The 20,477-nt window shown below is 44.9% G+C and overlaps 1 protein-coding gene across 2 annotated transcripts; it reads left to right on the top strand.

Moving 5' to 3' along the window:
- Nucleotides 1-2,923: 2,923 nt before the first annotated feature.
- HMGCS1 (3-hydroxy-3-methylglutaryl-CoA synthase 1) lies at nt 2,924-19,872 on the top strand (the record flags this gene model as incomplete). 2 transcript variants are annotated; one of them, XM_081089603.1, is made up of 11 exons in its annotated part: nt 2,924-3,033; nt 8,380-8,438; nt 9,818-10,275; nt 10,962-11,087; nt 11,591-11,755; nt 13,275-13,440; nt 14,252-14,422; nt 15,100-15,206; nt 16,792-16,917; nt 17,136-17,299; nt 18,186-19,872. In XM_081089603.1, 9 exons carry the CDS (start codon nt 9,828-9,830, stop codon nt 18,273-18,275), a joined length of 1,563 nt encoding a protein of 520 aa, XP_080945729.1. In that variant the 3' UTR covers nt 18,276-19,872. The 2 variants fall into 2 exon arrangements, with proteins under 2 accessions (XP_080945729.1, XP_080945730.1); XM_081089604.1 differs by lacking the exons at nt 2,924-3,033; nt 8,380-8,438; nt 10,962-11,087; nt 11,591-11,755 and having other exon boundaries at nt 9,828-10,275.
- Between the last annotated feature and the right edge of the window lie 605 nt (nt 19,873-20,477).

Below are 20,477 nucleotides of genomic sequence, written 5' to 3'. Positions count from 1 at the left end.
AACAAATGTGTAGCCCCTCCCAAAATAAATACATTTTGTACTTTGTCCTCAATTGCATGGCCATATCTAATATTTGTGGAGCCTGGTATAATCTCTTATATTTCACAGAATCTCAGAGGCTTGCTTTTAAAATTCAATTGATATGTTCTGTATTTAATCACAAACCAATTTTGTTATTCATTGTTCAGTGTTATCCAATGACCAATAACCATGTTCACTTTGCTTAATTGAAGATTAATTTGATCAAAAGGACAGTCTGTGCCTCGAGGGAATTTCCTGTTGTACGAGACGATCACCCTCATGACTATCTGGCTAATCATTTCCCATGTGTACTCCTGACGTTGGAACTATTTGCTGTCCCTTCCTAAGGACAAAGCTGTATCCTCCTTCTTGTGTTTGTCTTTAACTGCCTTTCAATGCATTCCAACATGCCAAGAATGTTTAATTCCTCTCTCAAAATTGCTGCTGATCACAACCAGGCTGTGTTTCTCCCTTTATCACCTAGTTACTACAGGAAGGTGTGCAATGGCATTGATTCTGGAACAAATAGGCAATATTGTGGCGAGAAAACCATTATTGAATGGTCCTCTCCCCCAAATAACTTAACGTTACTACTTCATAGTGGTTCCATTGTCCATGTTGTTAACCTAAAAAACCATTGAAACCTGTAAAGAATTTTTGTGAGTTTATTTGAGCCAAACTGTCGACATATGAAGGGAAGCAGAACCTCAATGAATTGAGATAATGCTCCGGAGAATGGCGGGTTACATCTGTATTTATACATTTGCAATCAAAGGAAAGGGACATAGGTGGGTTACATGAAATCCATTGGTGATAGGCTAGAGAGGCAGGAGAAAACAAAGTGGGGAAACCTCTGGGATTGGATAAAAAGTAAAATGATAGACATATACTTAGGTGGGTGCAGGAACAATTAACATGATAATAATGAAGGAATTTGTGGTATCTGTCCTGGCATATTAGATTGTGCCCCAAGGGGTCCAGAAAAAGGGAAGTTACAAGTTACCCAGACATTTCAATGGTATGTTATAGATGCAACAAGACAGATAGGCTCAGTTTAGGTGAAGGTTGACCTTGTCAGTAAAGATATCAGCCTAGGACGTAACTACCCACCGTAACTGCTCTTAGTTAAAGTTTAATTTCAGACCATCCTTTGTTACCCTAGGTCTCTGAGTTTGCAAGACCACCATGCAGGCCTTCCCTGAGCTTGTCAGGTTAGCATGTGGTCCCTTTCGTCCACAATGTATTTTGCTACCTTGCTGCTGAGCATGTCTCTTACTAGGTTAGAATCTCTAGCAGATAATAAATTTTCACATAGCAGTAGTTACACGATGCATCAGTGACCCCTTATCAACAGTTTCCCAACTCAAGTGTGAGAGATACAAACAACTCTCATGGTTCTCCACCAAAGCTAAGTATTAGAGCGTCCCTATCTGAGGAGGAGAGGAGGCAGAGTCTACCAGGGGTGGGCAAACTTTTTGACTCGAGGGCCACAATGGGTTCTTAAACTGGACTGGAGGGCCGGAACAAAAGCATGGATGGAGTGTTCGTGTGAACTAATATAAATTCAAAGTAAACATCATTACATAAAAGAGTACGGTCTTTTCCGGCCCGCGGGCCGTAGTCTGCCCAGGCTGGCTCTAACACCAGGCCAGAGTGGTGAGGGATTACGAACCATCCGAATCATCCGCACACCAGGTGGCTGAGCCTGGATGGCTCCAGCACCCAGTGAAGGGAGTCAGCGGCTTTTAAAGGACTTTTGGCGGGATCTTTCTGGGCAGAGACTTCTTTATGCATACCCAGAGTGGAGAGAATGGAATGTGGTCACCACAAGTGAAAAGTGATCTTCAGCAAAGGGAATGCCCATAGTGAAATGACCGTGAAGCCACTTGGGGGGTGGGGTGCAAGTTTAAGGCCCTAAGGTCCTCCTTTGGAGTCTCCTAAATAGTACTCCAGTGATTTCCTCAGTTGCAATTGCTCCTCTCTGTTTTCTGGGAGAGTTAGTCCCTATCCTGTGGATTCCCTACGCTGAGAATTATGGGGTGTCTTCCTTTTTTTAACAACCTTTTATTTGGCACCTACCACATATCAAGCTCAGAAGAAACAGTGGGGAACAGGCCCCATGGAGCCCTTCCTCGGAGTGCCTGGGCTGGCAAAAATCCCAGACCCCGAACCACACCTCCCTGCACAGCCCTCGCTCTCCTCGCTGCTGCCTAACCTGACCCCACACTATCTTCTTAGGCTTAGTTGGGAAGAACTGTCCCAATAGCATCTCTTAATAAGTCAGGATAGTTTTGAAAGAGGTGACAATATTGGGTATTTACAAATAGACTATTTACAGATTTATAAATTCTGGGTGGCATCTCCTGCTCCCACTTGTAAGGCAGGCGCCCTTGGCTGCTCTGGAAACTAGAAAAACGTTAAGCTCGAATTCAAAATCGAGTTTTCAGAAATCGTACAGGTGAAGCCTCGCTCTGGTTGCTAGGCAACCTGACGGACTCTCCAGCGAGGACCAACTTGCCTCCCACACTGGACCATCTCTCCCCAGTGGTGGGACGCGGAGGCCCCATTGGCCCCCGTCTCCTCTCACTCGGCTCCAATTGGCCGCCGAACCTCTCACTCCGCTCCCGTTGGCTCTCGCCGTCTGGCGCCGCGCTCTCATTGGCAGGCCGGTTCTCGGGCCACTCGACGTCACTCTCTCACCCCACTTCCTCTGCCCTCCGACTCGGACACCGCCCCTCCTCCCGCCCTTCCAGCCACGAGGGAAAAACCCGAGCGAGCGCCCGCCTCTACCTTCCTTCTGATTGGTAGAAGCCCGGATGGGGGGCGGGCACTGCCGGGCTCGTCTGCCGGCTGCGATTGGCTGCTTGAGCCACTGCCCCGCCTCCCACCGCCTCCCGGCGCTGCCGGAGTCGGGCGGGTGGGCGGCTATAAAGCCGGTGGCGAGGGGAGTCGCCGCGCCCTGCGCCTTCGTGGCTCGCTCCCTTCGCCGCTCCGCCGCCCGGTCACCTCTGGGTGAGTGCCCCGCGCGGAGGGCCGTCGCTGGACGGCGGAGGGGCCGCGGGCGGGGTGAGGGCCGGCGGAGGCGGAGGCGGAGGCGGTGCCCTTGACTAGGCCCGAAGAAGGCCGGCTCGGTCCGGCTCGGGGCAGAGGGGGACCTGGCCGCCGAGAGTCAGGGCCGAGCGAGGCTCCCTGCCGGGCATCTGGGCCCCCCTACCCCCTGGGGGGGCCGTGGGGCGGAGCCGGGGGCTCTGGGGTGGGCTGGTGAGTTGCGGAGGGGAGCGGGCGGGAGGGCGTTGAAGGTTATGGGTTCGAGGGACACAGTCGGCCAGGAGTCGGAGGTGCCAGGGCAGGGGCCGGGCGTGGGCATCTGCCGGGGACGCGACCGGAGCTGGGTTGCTAAGGCGCTCCTGCCGCCTTCAGTGAAGGGGACGCCCGGGGACGGGGAAGCTCACCCGCGGGCTGTGGCTCGGCAGGGGGTGTGTCCTGCCACCCCAGGGGCAGTTGCTGGGAGGAAGGGGAGTGGGCAGCATCCCCAGCCGGGCGCAGGGGCAGGACGGCATCGCGGCCGCGAGGAACCTGGCCGAGGGCTGGCGCTCTTGGCTGCTGCTCACGGCGCTTGCTTCAGAGACCAGATTCCTGCCTCCCACCTTCCGCCTCCGTCATTTTTATGCCCATTTGAAAAACAGGGTTTCCCCGTACCTCCCCCCTGCCGACAGCTTCAGGACCGGCCTGACCTGCCAGGACGATGTGATGGGCCAGGCACCCACAGGGCCTGCACACACCAGAGGTTTTGGGTTAAGTCAAGGACATTCCCAAACAAGCCTATGGAGCCTTTGCAAACGCATGTCCTGCCGCGGCCCGCGGTAGAGAGGGGGTGGCTCAGGGCCACGCCGGGGAGGGGGTTTGGACCACAGGTAGAGAGAGGCTGCCCCTGCTTGCCGTGCTTGCCTGTGGCCTGGGCCTTCGGGCTCCTCGGGCCTCTCGGGGCTCGGGATGCTCTGGCCAGGTCTGCTGCCGCTGAGCACCAGCGGCTCCGTTTCAGGGACAGACAGGTCAAGAGAAAGGATAGCGAGATAAATGACAAAATCAAGACGAATGGAGGGGCTCACGCAGCTACCGGACTTTTCCTTCTGAGATGGAGCGCGGACCTGTCAGGAGGCGGATTGAAAGTCCTTAACACGGACCTGTGCCCAGTGGGTCTTTGCAGCTTGAGACACCTAAGCAGTCTGTGTTCATTCTCTGATCAAAACCTTATTTTTAAAATTTCAGTTATTTTCGTATGGACAGGAAGAGCATGTTCTACAGGGGAGGTGTGGGGGGTGGAGTAAGACATTCTTTTTGTTTTGTTTGTCCTTTGTAGGTTTCTCTCTTCTAAGTTTGTCCCATTTTCAGTTCTAGTTTAGTTCAGTTCCATGCTACCTTAGTCGGTAACTCCAGTTCTCAGAGGGTGTTTGCCTTTGGGGAGAGTTAAATGGATGTGACGTTTGAGGCCATAGACGGCCATATCATCTGTTAGGCTAATTCTGGCGCTTGCTTTTGATCTTGTTTACTTAAATATTCCTCCAGAATGCTTTCACATCTTGTTTCTCTTCACTGGGATTGGTTTTGAGAATTTTTGGTCAGTATTTTAGATAGCTTTTCTCACAGGAAATGCAGAACCCTAATGTTGATGGAACGTGTTTCCTTGGTACCCTAGAATTATTTAAAATCATAATCCAGTGGAACTGAATGTGGGGAGACACAAGTTGGTTGTGGAGGGAGGAGCTTGATGGGCTATATGTCAGAATCACTATTTAGTTTCGTTTAGAAAGGGATATCAAGGCTTATAATTTTAGGTCGGGTTCCTAAAGAACCAAGTATAGAAGGGTGTGATATTTCTGTGTTTCTCAAGAAGGTGATATAGATTGAAAAGGTTGAGAAATGTGTCACCCAATCTAATGGGAGGAGGGCAGGACTCGTTCTTTTTTTTTTTTTTTAAATATATTTTATTGATTTTTTTACAGAGAGGAAGGGAGAGAGATAGTTAGAAACATCGATGAGAGAGAAACATCGATCAGCTGCCTCCTGCACATCTCCTACTGGGGATATGCCCGCAACCCAGGTACATGCCCTTGATCGGAATCGAACCTGGGACCCTTCAGTCCGCAGGCCGACGCTCTATCCACTGAGCCAAACCGGTTTCGGCAGGACTCGTTCTTAGTCACCTATTCATCCTAGTGCTTGACATGTGTGATGCTCACTAGCTGTCTATCAGCTGAGTATAGCTAGTTAGAGCAGTAGAGGAGAAGCTAATCTTCCAAGCTCACAGTCTTCTCTGCAGGGTTTGTGCTTGGGGATGTGTGCATGTGGGAATGATTGTAAGACTAACAAATGTTCTCGTCTGATTCTGTTTAGATTCCTTTCATTTTTCGGGTTAGGATCTGGGAACAGTGGAAACCTACCATTTGCTTTGAACAACAACAGTAGAGAGCTAATTTTCTGAACACTCTTTGGTGCTGCCGCTCACCTTAAAAGTGATAGCAAAAAGAACTTACTAGTGAGGGCAACTACAAGTACTGAATCTACAAGATTTGTCCTGTAATTGTTTTAACTCCAGATTCAGCCCCTTAAAAAATGGCAGTTGAATGCCCTTTACTCCAAGGTCTCAAAGGGATTTCAAAAGACTAAAAATACAGTCCTTCCCCCAAGAGGAGTCTAGGAACCTGGGGGGGGGGGGGGGGTAGGAGGACCTCTCATAGCTTTCTTTTGAGGGTAGAATATGAAGACTTTGGTGTGAAAGACGTGCCTGCTGCAGGAGTGCAGGGCCCTGATTAGAAAACTCTAGGAAACTTTCCTAGAAGAGGAATCTTATAAGAAGGTATTGAAATATGAGTATACTCTCTGATAGCAGACCAGGAACTGAGGTGGGGATGGGGGGGGGGGGTCGGCAGGGGTATCCATGTTTTCTACTTAGAGAACCAGCCAGAGTGTACGCGCAGGAAGGCTTTCTTCACAGCAGTCTTGTTTGCTTGCTCCTGTGGTGGAAAGGCAGCTTATTCTCAATTGCCTGGATTCCTCTCCCGTAATAGTGAGCAGGTCGCCAGGTGACTGCTTATAGTTTATCTTGTACCCAAATGTGTCCTGAATTTCTCTGACCACCTGTTGGAATCAAGCTACAGGGGAGCCAGGAGGAATTCAGAACAACTGACTAAACCCCAGAAAAAAGCATGGTTGCAGGAACATGGTTGCAGGAACTAGGCAGCCTCATCATTTTAATCTTTGCCAAACTCATTGCCTCGGGAGTTTGCAAACACCCTTTGTGGTAACCTGCCCAGCCGCTTGTGATTCATTAACCACGTCCTGACCCTGACCCATGCTGCTCGGCTCTGGCACTTGCTCTGAAAACACCTTCTAGAAGAAATCTGTTGGAGACTTCGGCAGGGCTGTTGCAGGGAGAACAGAGAACCTGGCTGGCAATGACAGAAGAGGATGGAAGCCTAATCCCTTTCCCATGGACTCTTTCCCACAGTGGCCTTTACTGCCTCCATTTGTGCTCCAGGCCTCCTCCTCCAGGGAGCCCCGGCGACTCTCCACTCTTTCTTTGCCTCCAGTGCCTGCTCCCCGCCTCTTTCTCTCTACTCCCATTCCCCTCCTCTCTTTCCCCTTTCCTCTTCCCCCTCTCCCAACATTCATGCCCAGTTTATTTAATTATTATTATCTTTTGAATTTTTATAAGAGTTTATCTGAGCCAAACTGGCGACATATACTGAGGACCAAGATCTCATATGCTCTCCTTCTTCCCCAGTTTGAATAATTAAAATTGAAAGAAGGAATATCAGCAGTTAGGGGAAATTTCCTTGGCATAAATAGTGTCGAATGGGTATGCGTACATGGCTTCAAGAAGAAGTATTACTGCCCTAACCGGTTTGGCTCGGTGGATAGAGCGTCGGCCTGCGGACTGAAGGGTCCCGGGTTCGATTCTGGTCAAGGGCATGTATCTGGGTTGCGTGCACATCCCCAGTAGGGGGTGTGTGGGAGGCAGCTGATGTTTCTCTCTCATCGATGTTTCTAACTCTCTATCCCTCTCCCTTCCTCTCTGTAAAAAATCAATAAAATATATTTTTTTTAAAAAAAGAAATATTACTACTATTTAAGTAGTCTCAACATACAGAGGGAATCATGCTTTCCCCCCACCAGTGAGAACTGGTCTGCATGGTCTGCTTAATTTGCAGACTACACAGCATAAGATGAGAGAATAAAGAACAAAAAATAGGTTATTTTTTCAAAGTGTGTATTTAATACTTTAATCAAAGAGGTTTTGTGGAATTTTAGAGAGAGGAAGAGAGAGAGAAACATCAACATCTATGTGAGAGAAACATCGATCAACTGCCTCCCGCATGTGCCCTGACCTGGGGATTGAACCTGCCACCTTTTGGTGCACGGAGGTGACGCTCCAGCCAACTGAGCCACACTGGCCAGGGCAGGATTGATTGATTTTGGGAGGTGAGGTTAAACGTAATGAAGTAAACGGTACGAAGTCTGTGAAGAGCTCTTAAATGATCTGATGTGAAGAAAGTAAAGCTTTACTAAATAGCATCTCATTGTAGCCTCTGGGCCAATGCCAAGTGGGCCAGCACTTAGAGAGCAAAGGAAACTGTTACACAGGAACTGTTGTCTCAAGTGACCACCCTACAGCACACGTGGACTAAAGGAAGTGCTGCAGGTCATCATCCCATTTTCTTTCCACTCTGTTTATTTAAAATAATCATTGTTGGAAGTATTACAGATGTCTCCCTTCTTCCCCCATTGACCCTCTCTGACCTGCCCCTGCCTCCCACCCCTACCCCGTCTTCACTACCCTATTATCTGTGTCCTTAGTTTTTGCATATTTGCATACAAGGTCTTTGGTTGATTACCTCACACCTCCCTCCCCTTCTCTCTGAGATTCTGCACTGTTTCTACTCATTTTAAATGTTGATAAATTTTGATGTTCCTTGGCCTTGAAGTGTCAAATGCTTGTCTTTTCAATACAAGCACTAAGGGGAAATCACTCTAAAAGGTTGGGGCAAATGAATGTGGCTGAATGCCGCAGAGTTGAAAACTAGAAGCATGAGTGAGTAAATGAGGATAATTACATCTTGCTAGAAAGATAAGTATTTTGTTTGAAAAATCCTGAGGTCTGAACCTGCCCCTATAAGAGCTAATACAATAAAGGGGGAAAGGTTTATAAGCATTAGGTAACATTTTTCCTAAGCAAGGTCAAATTCTGTACTACATTATGTAATTGGATAAGGAAATGTTTAACTCACTTTGAAGTTGTTCTTTGAATTCATGTGGTAATTTATGACTTTAAACGAAGTTCTTATTTGAAATTCCTAGTGCCTGAAGGAGGAAACAGTGACAGACCTGGAGACTGAAGTTCTTTGTCGCTCACACAGGTATGGCACCCTGTCCTGCTGCTAAGGAGTGTCCTCTCGAAAGGAAGGGGGAATTTAATTTTTACCCCAGGGCAGATAACCATTCCTATGTGCCACACAGCCTCAAACCCTGTACAGGGTTACACCCTAGCTTGAAATACTAGTTAATGCTAATTTTGTGTTTAATGGACTAATGTAAAAATCTTTCGCTGGGAGGGTTGAGCCTTTGCTTTAGAACAGACTTGAGTCTTGTTGGTACTTTCTTGTTGGTACGTTCTTGTTGGAAGATAGCTTTAAAGGTTTCCAGAGCTGTGGTGAAAGTGTACCTTTCCTTCCCCTTTAAAGAAATTTAGTCCAGCCAGTGTTGCTCAGTGGTTGAATGTCAATGTATGAACCAGAAGGTCATGGTTTGGTTCCTGGTCAGGGCACATGTTGGGGTTGCAGGCTCGATCCCCAATGGGGGGTATGCAGGAGGCAGCCGATCAGTGATTCTCATTGATGTTTCTGTCTCTCCTTCCCTCTCCCTTTCTCTTTAAAATCACTAAAATATATATATTTGTAAAAGAGCCTGGCTGGCATGGCTCACTGGTTGAGCATTGACCTATCAACGAGGAAATCACATTTCTGTTTCCAGTCAGAGCACATGCCCAGGTTGCAGGCTTGATCCCTGATCTGGGTGCCTGTGGGAGGCAGCCAATGGTATGCTCTTACATCGATTTGTTTTTTCTTTCTCTCCCTCTCTCTCCCTCTCTCATCTCAATAAAAACACTTTTTATTGTTAATCCTCACCCAAGGGTATTTTTCCATTGATTTTTAGAGAGAGTGGAAGGGGGAGAGAGAGAGAGAGAGGGAGAGAGAGAGAGAGATATCACATAGTTCTTTACAACATGGAAGAATCTTATTTGAGTTTTCTTTATTTCTAATAATCATACTTTAAATCTAAAGATGTATAGTTTTGGCCCTAACTGGTTTGGCTCAGTGGATAGAGCATCGGCCTGCGGACTCAAGGGTCCCGGGTTCGATTCTGATCGGGAGCATGTACCTTGGTTGTGGGCACATCTCCAGTCAGGGGTGTGCAGGAGGCAGCTGATCGATGTTTCTCTCTCATCGATGTTTCTAGCTCTCTATCCCTCTCTGTTAAAAAATCAACAAAATATATTAAAGATGTCTAATTTTGAATAAAGTGCAAGCTTTTCTGAAAGATGATAATTTTGAATAATAGTACTTCATTCTTACTGTAATTGCTATATTTAAAATTGACTGCCCTAAGTAAAGTATGATGAACTTAAAAAAGTAAACTAATATTTTAGGTGATAGTTGAACTCTTAATGGCGATTTCTCAAATTTGAACTTAACAGTTTAGAACCTGAAATAATGTTCTTCTCTTCTTCTCCCTGAAGCTCTCGCACCATGCCTGGGTCACTTCCTTTGAATGCAGAAGCCTCCTGGCCAAAAGATGTGGGCATTGTTGCCCTTGAGATCTATTTTCCTTCTCAATATGTTGATCAAGCCGAGTTGGAAAAATACGATGGTGTAGATGCTGGAAAGTATACTATTGGCTTGGGCCAGGCCAGGATGGGCTTCTGCACGGATAGAGAAGATATCAACTCTCTTTGCATGACTGTGGTTCAGAACCTCATGGAGAGAAATGGCCTTTCTTATGATTGCATTGGGCGGCTGGAAGTCGGAACAGAGACAATCATCGACAAATCCAAGTCAGTGAAGACCAATTTGATGCAGCTCTTTGAGGAGTCTGGGAACACAGATGTAGAAGGAATAGACACCACGAACGCCTGCTACGGAGGCACGGCCGCTGTCTTCAATGCGGTGAACTGGATCGAGTCCAGCTCCTGGGATGGTGCGTTAGGTCTCTATTCCAAAGAAACAATCTCTGAGGATGAATAGGCCCAGAGGACCTTTTTTTAAAAAAATTTTAAAATATATTTTATTGATTTCAGAGAGGAAGGCGGAAAGAGAGAGAATCATTGATAGGCTGCCTCCTGCACACCCCATACTGGGGATCAAGCCCGCAATCTGGGCATGTGCCCTTGACTGGAATCGAGCCCATGGCCCAGATGACCTTTTAATTAATGCCATATGCAAACGTTACCACTTACGCTTGTTGGCATATGTCCAGGAAGATAGCTAAGACTTTTAGCATATCTGCATTATGAATCTGTTATCTTTATCATGTAGGATATTACCTTATCAAAACTTAGACCATTTTTTTTTTAATCCTCACCCCAAGGATATGTACTTTTTATTGATTTTAGAGAGAGAGGGAAACATTGATGTGAAAGAGAAACATCAATTGGTTGCTTCCTGTACATGCCCTAACTGAGGATTGAATTCTCAACCTAGGTATGTGTCCTGGCTGGGAATTGAACCAGAAACCTTTTGGTTTCTAACCAACTGAGCCACCCGGCCAGGGCCCATTTTCCAAAGATGGGAAAAGCATATTCTGGGGGAAATGTAACACTTCAGTTTCCACGTGTAATATTTACAGTATGGATCACCTTCTTTTGCACTGATGATGTTTTTCAGGACGGTACGCCCTGGTAGTTGCAGGAGATATTGCCGTGTATGCCACAGGAAATGCTCGGCCTACAGGTGGCGTCGGAGCCATTGCTCTGCTCATTGGGCCAAATGCTCCTTTAATTTTTGAACGAGGTGAGTGGGAATGTTTTTGTTTTTTTAAATTAGCACAATATGCTGAGAAATTTGAAAATAGAAGCTAGTGCTTACTGAGTGGTCATTCACAGCAGACACTACTTGCTAAGTGCTTTCTTTGTATTATCATATTTAGTCTTCATAGCAATTGTGTGAGATGAGCAATGTCATGCCCATTTTGCAGAGAAGTAAAATGGGTTTAAGGAATAACTTAAAGGAAGCACTTGCCCGTAGTCACACAGCAAGTGGCAAGCTTTATTTCAGTTTAGTAAAGCAATCGATGTCTCCCAGTTAGATTTATGAAGCTTGCATGAAAATGTATAGCCGAGGAGTCTTAGGCCTATTGTGGATACAGTTGTTTCAGTTACTATTGGCTCCACCTTGTCATGCTTATGCTGCAAGAGGCGAGAGCTAACTAGTTAAGGAGGGCCCAGTAATGCTTGCTAGCATGCTGACATCAAGAAGCAGAAATCCATGGACATCTTCCTTTTTGGTTCTAATAGGACTTCGTGGGACACACATGCAACATGCCTATGACTTTTACAAGCCTGACATGCTTTCCGAATATCCCATCGTGGATGGGAGACTCTCCATCCAGTGCTACCTCAGTGCATTAGACCGCTGCTACTCTGTCTACCGCAAAAAGATCCGTGCCCAGTGGCAGAAAGGTGGGTTTCCGCCGCTCTCCTCAGCTTGGTCTGTGTAGACAACCGTCTGGGTGTCTTCAGTGAGAAACTGCTCATGGGCATGCTTCATCAATCAGAGTCCTTTAACCATGTCTTCCTCACCCGCCAAGTGGCATTTCCTGTAGTTTTGGGGAATGTGTAATTTAGGAAAAGAGGTAAGCTTTGGCAATGAGATATCTCTGCACCAGTACTTAGGCCGACTTATCCCCAGTAAGAAAACTAAAAAGTAGGGTAAAAGAAAGTAGCTTGAATTTTGTTCATCTTTTGTGAAAGGTCCTTCCACGGGTTTTCGTTTGTGACTGTGCCCAGAGAAAGCTGTAAGAAGGTCAATTTCTCCCCCCATTTGTACTTGACCTGTGGGTTCATATTGGCTTTTTTATGTCATCATTAATCTCCATCTTTAACCCTGAAAAGGTTCTTTTTTTCTCCCCAGTGGTATACTTTTTAATAGTTTTCAGAATCTAGGCTGAATAGCTTTTTTAAAGCTGCGTAGCTTTTTAGAATAAAAGTAATGACGGTATAAGCTCGGGCACATGCTTTGAGACACTTGGTGAGCCACAGGCAGTCTGTGTCTTTGATGACCACTCAAAAGGGTGGCAGACTTCGCAGAGTAACTTGATTACAGTGTGGAGGAAGATGGTCACGTCACGGCACATTGTCTACGAAACAACATTCTGACGGTCAGAACTTCAGCAGGACACAGCACAGTCTTAGGTATTAATTCAGGCACTGCTTTCTGACCAGTACAGACTGCCTAAAAACCGGGCATGTATTTTGACTAGGGAAAGAAATAGACATAGCTGCTTTTTTCTTCTTCTGGATACAGCATATCTTTTCCAGGAGGAGACAGGCTCAGCCAAAGGAGTTCTGAGGTACGGAAAAGGGCAGTATTGAGTCAGTGCTGTTACAACGCACAGTATTATCAGATAAAATATACTTTTCCCATAGTCCAGCTTGGCTTTATGAGGTTGTGAGAGAGGGTTAGAAGTATATTCAGACACCTGGTGGATCTGGACAAGCAGCATTGCTGCAGTCTGTAAAATGGGCACTGCTGAGCAGCCTGTATTGAAGGCTATGGCGATTCTATGACTATTAGGACATGCAGTGAGAAATACACTTTACATCCTTTGTGTGTGCTGAACCCAAAGAAAAGTGTCATGAAATTGCTCATCCATGCTGTGAATTATGCAGCTTATTTTCTATTTAATTTTTTTAAACTATAATTTTTTAAGATAAAAAACTCCTAGCCCTGACCCACTAACTTGATTACATAATCCACTAATGGGTTTTGACTGTTACCTCTGAAAACCAGTAATATGGTAGTGTATATTCTATCTCTGACTGTCTTTTTGATAAGCATTTTAAACCACACAGGTATTTCATTGTACAGTATATTTTTGGTTGTGATTTAAAGATACAAAAACATCCTAGCCCTGTTCAAAAATAAAACTTCAAAAGTCAATTACATGAATTTCATAATGTCTTTGGATTTCTTTTTCAGAGGGAAATGATAGAGATTTTACCTTGAACGATTTCAGCTTCATGATCTTCCACTCACCATACTGTAAACTGGTTCAGAAATCTCTGGCTCGGATGATGCTGAATGACTTCCTGAATGACCAGAACAGAGATAAAAATAGCATCTATGGTGGCCTGGAAGCCTTTGGGTAAGGGGGAATGTTAGGGTTTTTTCCTCCTATATGAGAGCATTTCTTATACCTATCTGTTAAACTATTATTTGTACAGTCCTCAAATTTTTAGAGTCCAAAGGATTTTAGAAGTAATCTAGTCTAACCTTTTTGTGTCATCAGTGAAGAAACTGAGTCCCAGAGAAAAGTGGTGGCTTACCTACAGGAATTGTTGAGTCATTTCTACTCAGCTTTTCTGATTTCCCCCTTTTGGCACCCTCCGTCATCAGCATGATAATGTGGCCCACCAGCACCTATACTTACAACAGCCTCTTCACTCTCCTCCTGCCTCTCCCCAGCCCTGGGCCCCAGATTCATCTGCTCACTGTCACGGTCAGAGTCGGCCTCCCTGCCATAGCTTCCGCACTGTTCAGGCTCACTGCCAACCTCCTTCCACTTTTCCTCACCTACCCCTTCTCCATCTGATGAAATTCTACTCACTTTTTAAGACTTGGCTCCTGTAATACAATGATTCTCCTAACTCAATAGACATTATTATGGACTCAAAATAGTATATTTTTTTTGGTGACAGCAACACTTTAGTGTGTGTATTAACCCATTAGAAGCAAGTTGTCTTAACTTGGTTATTAAAAACTTTGAGAAAAAGGATTATCTGTTTACAACTGTTAAATCTTCCATATCAATTAGCATGCTACTACCTGGCCTTTAACAAATGGAATCATAAAGAACAGAATCATACACACTTGGAGATGAGAATAGTAATTGGGTACACTAATACAATAAACATGGAGTCTTTGAACACTAAAGCTGTCTTTTACAAATCTTTCAGGGATGTTAAATTAGAAGATACTTACTTTGATAGAGATGTGGAAAAGGCATTTATGAAGGCTAGTTCTGACCTCTTCAATCAGAAAACGAAGGCATCTTTGCTCGTATCCAATCAGAATGGAAACATGTACACGTCCTCCGTGTATGGCTCCCTTGCCTCTGTTCTGGCCCAGTAAGTATCACTTTCCGCTACTAACTCCCCTCATTCAGGGAATGTTAGGATTCTAAGACCAGCTTCGGTGCCACGTCACGGAAATTGTACTTCCAGGCTCTCTAGCCTATTGTCCATTGACTTAAAGAATATATGGGGTGAGGCTACCGTTATTCCATAGTATTTCATGTCAACATGGCTTTAAAAAAAACCCACATATTTTTATTGATTTTAGAGAGAACAGGAGAGGGATAGAGAGACAGAAACATCAATGATGAGAGAATCATGGATTAGTTTCTTCCTGCAAACCCCCCACTGGGGATCAGGCCCACAACCCAGGAATATGCCCTGATTGGGCAAACCATGACCTCCTGGTTCATAGGTCAACACTCAGCCACTGAGCCACACCAACTAGGCACACTGGCTTTTCTGGCTCCTGTTCTCATGGTTTTATTATTCCTGACCAGCAGTTGAACCAGAAATGCCCAGTTGACAAGGTGACTTATTTTATGGTAAAATAACTTTCATAAGCCCCCTCCTCCTCAAAGAGATGAACAGCTTGGTTCTGTGGGCTAGCTGTCAAGTCAAGCTTTAGGTTAGGTCCCTCAGGCTATAGGACGAATTCCTAGTCCAGCTCAGAGCTTTCTGCACACTGTTGTTTCACATCAGTTAAGTTTCCTGGCTCCTCCCCTGCACAGGTACTCGCCGCAGCAGCTGGCAGGGAAGAGGATTGGCGTGTTCTCCTATGGCTCTGGCTTGGCTGCCACCCTGTACTCCCTTAAAGTTACCCAAGATGCCACCCCAGGTAAGCACCAAGTCTTTCAACAAGAATGTGTGGGAGCCTGTTCTGGGCAGGTTGTCCAACAGCTTCTCAAGCACGCTCCGTCTGTCCCACAGGGCGTCTGTCCCACAGGGCGTTGCTGCATTTCAGTGTCAGTATTCTTCCCACACAGCTGGGTTTTACTCTCATCTAAGAATCTGCCTTACCTCGGTGAAGGGCAGCTCTGTCTGCCTGAGGATAGCTTCTCTCCACCCTTCCAAATCAGGAAAAAATACCAGTTTAAACATTTTATGGTGGAGTGTTTTGATTTTTCCTTCTTTTGGCAAATAACTTTACCTTTCATCTCGTGTTCTCAACATGTAGTCGGGGGAAAGGAAGCATATCTACTTAAGGCAGGCAGCTTTTTGAGTGTTTAATGATTGAGTCTGATCACATGAGTGAATAACAAATCATTTCTTACTGTTCACTAATATTTAAGTTATCTAGTTTTCCTAACTTTATGGTCTTGGCTACTTTTAAGGAAACTTCTGTGCCTTCTCTGTGGTAGAAGGAGCAAAAACAGAATGATGGTAGACTTGGCACTGCTTTAAAAACTGCCTCTATACAAGTTATTTATAGTATCAACCTCACCTGTTTAAAAACTTGTGCACTGGCTGACACTGAACAGGTATCTAGTCAGAGGTCATAGAAGCTGTGTCAGATAGATACCATCTTATCTTTAAATATCTATATACACTAGAGGCCCGGTGCATGAATTTGTGCACCAGTGGGGTCCCTCAGCCTGGCCTGCAGGATCAGGTCATAACCAGCTCTCTGACATCCCCCTAGGGGTTCCAGATTGTGAGAGGGTGCAGGCCAGGCCAAGAGATCCCACTGGGTATCCTACAGGAATTGTTGAGTCATTTCTACTCAGATTTTCTGATTTCCCCCTTTTGGCGCCCTCTGCCATAATAATGTGGCCCACCAGCACCCGTATTTACAACAGCCGGGGCCAGGGAGAGACTCGGGATGTTGGCCAGCTGGGGAGGGACTGTGTGTCCGCCTGTCTTGCTCAGTCCCTATTGGCCGGACCCCAGCAGCAAGCTAACCTACCAGTCAGAGCGTCTGCCTCCTGGTGGTCAGTGCACATCATAGCAACCAGTTGACTGTCTGCCCCCTAGTGATTACTGCACGTCATAGCAAGCGGTTGAGCGGTCTTAGCATATCATTAGCATATTATTTGATTGGTTGAACAGCCGACCAGACAACCAGACACTTAGCATATTAGGCTTTTATTATATAGGATAGTTTTTTAGAATTGATTTTTAGAGAGAAAGAGAAACATTAACGTGAGTAACTGCTTGGTTGCCTCCTGTATGCACCCCAACCACAACCTGGGTCTGTGCCCTGACCAGGAATCAAACCCATGACCCTTTGGTGCACAGGATGATGCCCCAGCCAACTGAGCCACACCGGCTGGGGCGGTAGATACCATCTTATCTTTAAACGATAGCCAGTAGTTTTAACAAGCAGTGAAAGTGGGTTTTTTTTAACATTTGGCAATATTTTGCTTAGGCTTTCGGGCATGCTATTTTTAATCTTTTAATGTTGGAATTCTTTACTATTTTAGGTTCTGCTCTTGATAAAATCACAGCAAGTCTATGTGACCTTAAATCGAGGCTCGACTCAAGGACGTGTGTGGCACCAGCTGCTTTTTCAGAAAGCATGAAGCTCAGAGAGGACACTCATCACCTGGGTAAAATATTCTGTTGTTAATATACACACATATACACCCCAAAGCCTGTAACAACATGAAACATACCACATAAAGATACGGTTATCCACAGATCTAGGCTGTATTCAGTACAAACCTGATGTTGGTGAAAATTGTAGGAAAATATGCAACTCTTCAGTTTATTACCAGGTAAGCTGTGTACCATAACTAATTGTTCACATTCTCCGCCTTTCCTTCAGGCAACTACATTCCCCAGAGTTCCATAGATTCCCTTTTTGAAGGAACATGGTACCTGGTTCGAGTGGATGAAAAGCACAGGAGAACTTACGCCCGGCGACCCTCTCCAAATGCCAACACTTTGAATGAAGGAGTAGGACTTGTGCATTCAAGCACAGCCACTGAGGTACAGGGAGCGTGTGGTGGTTGGTCGTGGGCTTTGGTGGGGGGACATTTACATCCCCAGATTGCTGGGCGTGGGGGGCCTACCTGTGGGAATATCAGAAAGAGAGATTCAGAGCGGGCTTGGGGCTTGGGTTCCAGCTGTGCCCTTTCCCAGTTTTATAAAGTCCTTGCATTTAAATGGTTATCATTTTCAAGTTTTAATAATACCAGAATTGAGGGGAAGACGGGTCTAGAGAGAGGCTCATTTGTGACACATCTTGGGAGAGCACATAAGGATAGGGTGTTGCAGCCCTCACCTCTCTTCTCTTGGGCCGTTGACAAAGTGGTCTCCAAAGTTGCCGGGAGGTGGCAATAATAGCTGTGCTTTGAATTCCTACTGTGCTCGGTACTTTATTTTCATTTTCTAATTTAATCCTTATCAAAATGGCCTTTTGGTTAATGATACTATGCCCATTTTAGAGATGAGGGTGTAAGAAGTTAAATGGCTTGACGAGGATCATAGCCAGGTTCAAATTTGAGGACTTTATAACCTTGCAGTTATTTATTACATCTCCTCAGCACGAACTTGTTGAACATAATCTTGCTTCTTGCTATTATACAAATTAGGTAGCAGGTCAACCTTCCGGCGTTTGGGTTGTGAATGGGAAATGTAACAAGTACAGGCCGTGGCTGGTGGGTCTCTGGCCTCCCCCTCTCTTGCTGTGTTGATAGTTGTATGAGTTCACCATAAGGTAAAGAATGGTGTTCAGTTCCCGCTGTGAACAGTTATATAGAATATATTTAGCATAAACCTCCAAGGTTGCGCTCTGCTTTTCTACTGGAACCTGCATTAACACCATGACTCAAAGCAGCAGTGACCTGAGGCGGCTTCTCCCATTGATTTTTAGCACATTCCAAGTCCTGCGAAGAAAGTGCCACGGCTCCCGGGGACGGCAGCAGAGCCAGAAGCAGCTGTCATCAGCAACGGGGAGCATTAACTGCCGTGCCATGCGGGGAAGGCCCGTGTGGGCGGGCAGGGTGGGCATGTATGGGAACCGTTGGGAATGGGATGTCTGGGACAATATTAAAGGATTACATGTTGCTTAAAATTTTGTGACTGACATGGAGCCTGGAAAACTATCGTGTTCTTGGGAAAGTCTCTGCTCAGTTTGCTAATTCGCTTCCTATTGAGTCTCGCTGATGCTTACTGTACTCCATGATGTTAAGGGCTCTGCAAAACTTCATACCTCTCCGGCCATTCGTATGCATGAAGCTTAGTTTTTAAATGTGGTTTGATGAGTCGTTTGTTTCTGGCAGAAAGGAGCAGAGGTACTGGTCTTCGATTTTAATTTTTTTGAATGGATAAGAATTTTATACTTTGAACAAACAAGATTACTGAAAGTACCTGTGGTTTTTGATAAAAAGTTTCTAGTTTAAGGAATGTGCTCTTACATGTGATATACACAAACCCTGTTTGAAAATGGCAAGACAAACGTTGTTTTTCTAAACTCTGTACATTCTGGAGAGAAGAGTTGGAAACTGGAATGTGGCTTTAAATCCATGCAGCAGTGGCGAGTGATTGCAGGGCCTGAGCGGAGAGGCTGGCCCTGAGCGGGCCTGGGAGGGCGGCCTGGTGTGTTTCAGCTCTGAGTGTGGCTCTAGGTCTGCCCTGAATCCGTTCATGCTGGACGAGGTGGAAAAACACTGAGATGTTACTGGAACTTGTGTATGAGGAAGCTTGTTGCTGCAGTCCTTCTGTGTACCCTATTTTGAAGAATAAACAAAACATTTTTCTGGCTGCCTTTTAAAAATTTTAAAAAGGAAGGATAGGGCAAGGCGCTAGTTACTCTGATGTGTCAGTGTTATAAATGCAACCGAAAGACTGTGTAAGTATTCTTTTCCTTTTTTAAAAAAAATCTGTTTAATGAAAATAAAAAGGTAAAACCCAAGTTTTTACATAGTTTAATCAGCCAAAATGAGTATTCCGCTTAGATCTGGAAGTAGGATCTATAAAGCATTTTCTCAGACTTCCACCTTAAGAAAACTATCACAAGGTCCGAATAAGACTGGCTAGACAGTTCTGTAGATATTTTTGGTGCTGAACTATGACATGAGCCTTATAGATTGTAAAATAGAGCTAGTTGGAACTAATGTACAGAATTCAATTTTTAAAACTTTATTTGCTATTAAATTCTGTGAAGTCTCAGTTATCTAAAATAAACGTACACAAATATGAAATGTAATGTTTCACATTGCAAGGTAATATGTAATGTAGTGTTTGTAAAATACTCTTGTCTAATATTAACTAGTGGTACTTTGATTTGTACAGTCATACTTTGTTAAAATGACTTCATTGTAACATCCAGATTAATAATGGAAGTTCAGATTTAAAGATCGATGGGAAAGTGGTGCATGCAATACTTCCACAAGTATTGGGAGTTCGGTATGTTTTGAAAAGAGTAACTTTTGGTGTCAGAAAAAGGGTTGTCTCAAAGTCCATTGCCAGCAATGGGCAGGCCCAGTAATATGGCACAGAATTAACTGTACACCTTATTGACAGTGAGGTGAATAACTTTGAATAAAGTTTTCGAGAAATATGGCAGATATTTGCGTCTTCTTTTTCTCTCCTAAACTAACATTTAGGCAAGAAATCAGCTGATAATCTGATAATCTATCTTTAAATATAGGCACTTTGCCCTAGCTGGTTTAGCTCAGTGGATAGAGCATTGGACTTTGGACTGAAGGGTCCCAGGTTCGATTCCAGTCAAGGGCATATGCCCGGGTTGGGGGCGTGCAGGAGGCAGCCGATCAATGGTTCTCTCTCATTGATGTTTCTATCTCTCCCTCTCCCTTCCTCTCTGAAATCAATAAAAATATATTAAAATAAATGAATGAATGAATGAATGAATAAATAAATATGGGCACTTGTGTTATTTAAATTTATTCATTCACCAATTCATTCATCATTCAATAAACATTCCAAAATGTGATATATAAACAAGGCACTCACTTAAGTCAGAAATAAAATTTATAAGATATATGGTCTTGCCTTCAAGGAACTCTCTCTCTAGTGTGGAGTGATTTATACTGATAATTTATTATTACACTTTAGACAAAGAAAGGAAGTCCCAAGTTGGGTGATGAGCATGTATGAAGTTTGCTATAATTTCTTTTAAATATATTTTTATTGATTTCAGAGA

This window comes from Myotis nattereri (assembly GCF_964212035.1).
Source record: "Myotis nattereri genome assembly, chromosome: 4".
NCBI classification, from domain to species: domain Eukaryota; kingdom Metazoa; phylum Chordata; class Mammalia; order Chiroptera; family Vespertilionidae; genus Myotis; species Myotis nattereri.
Note: the sequence above shows the minus strand (reverse complement) of the source record. Positions and strands in the feature narration are given on the sequence as shown.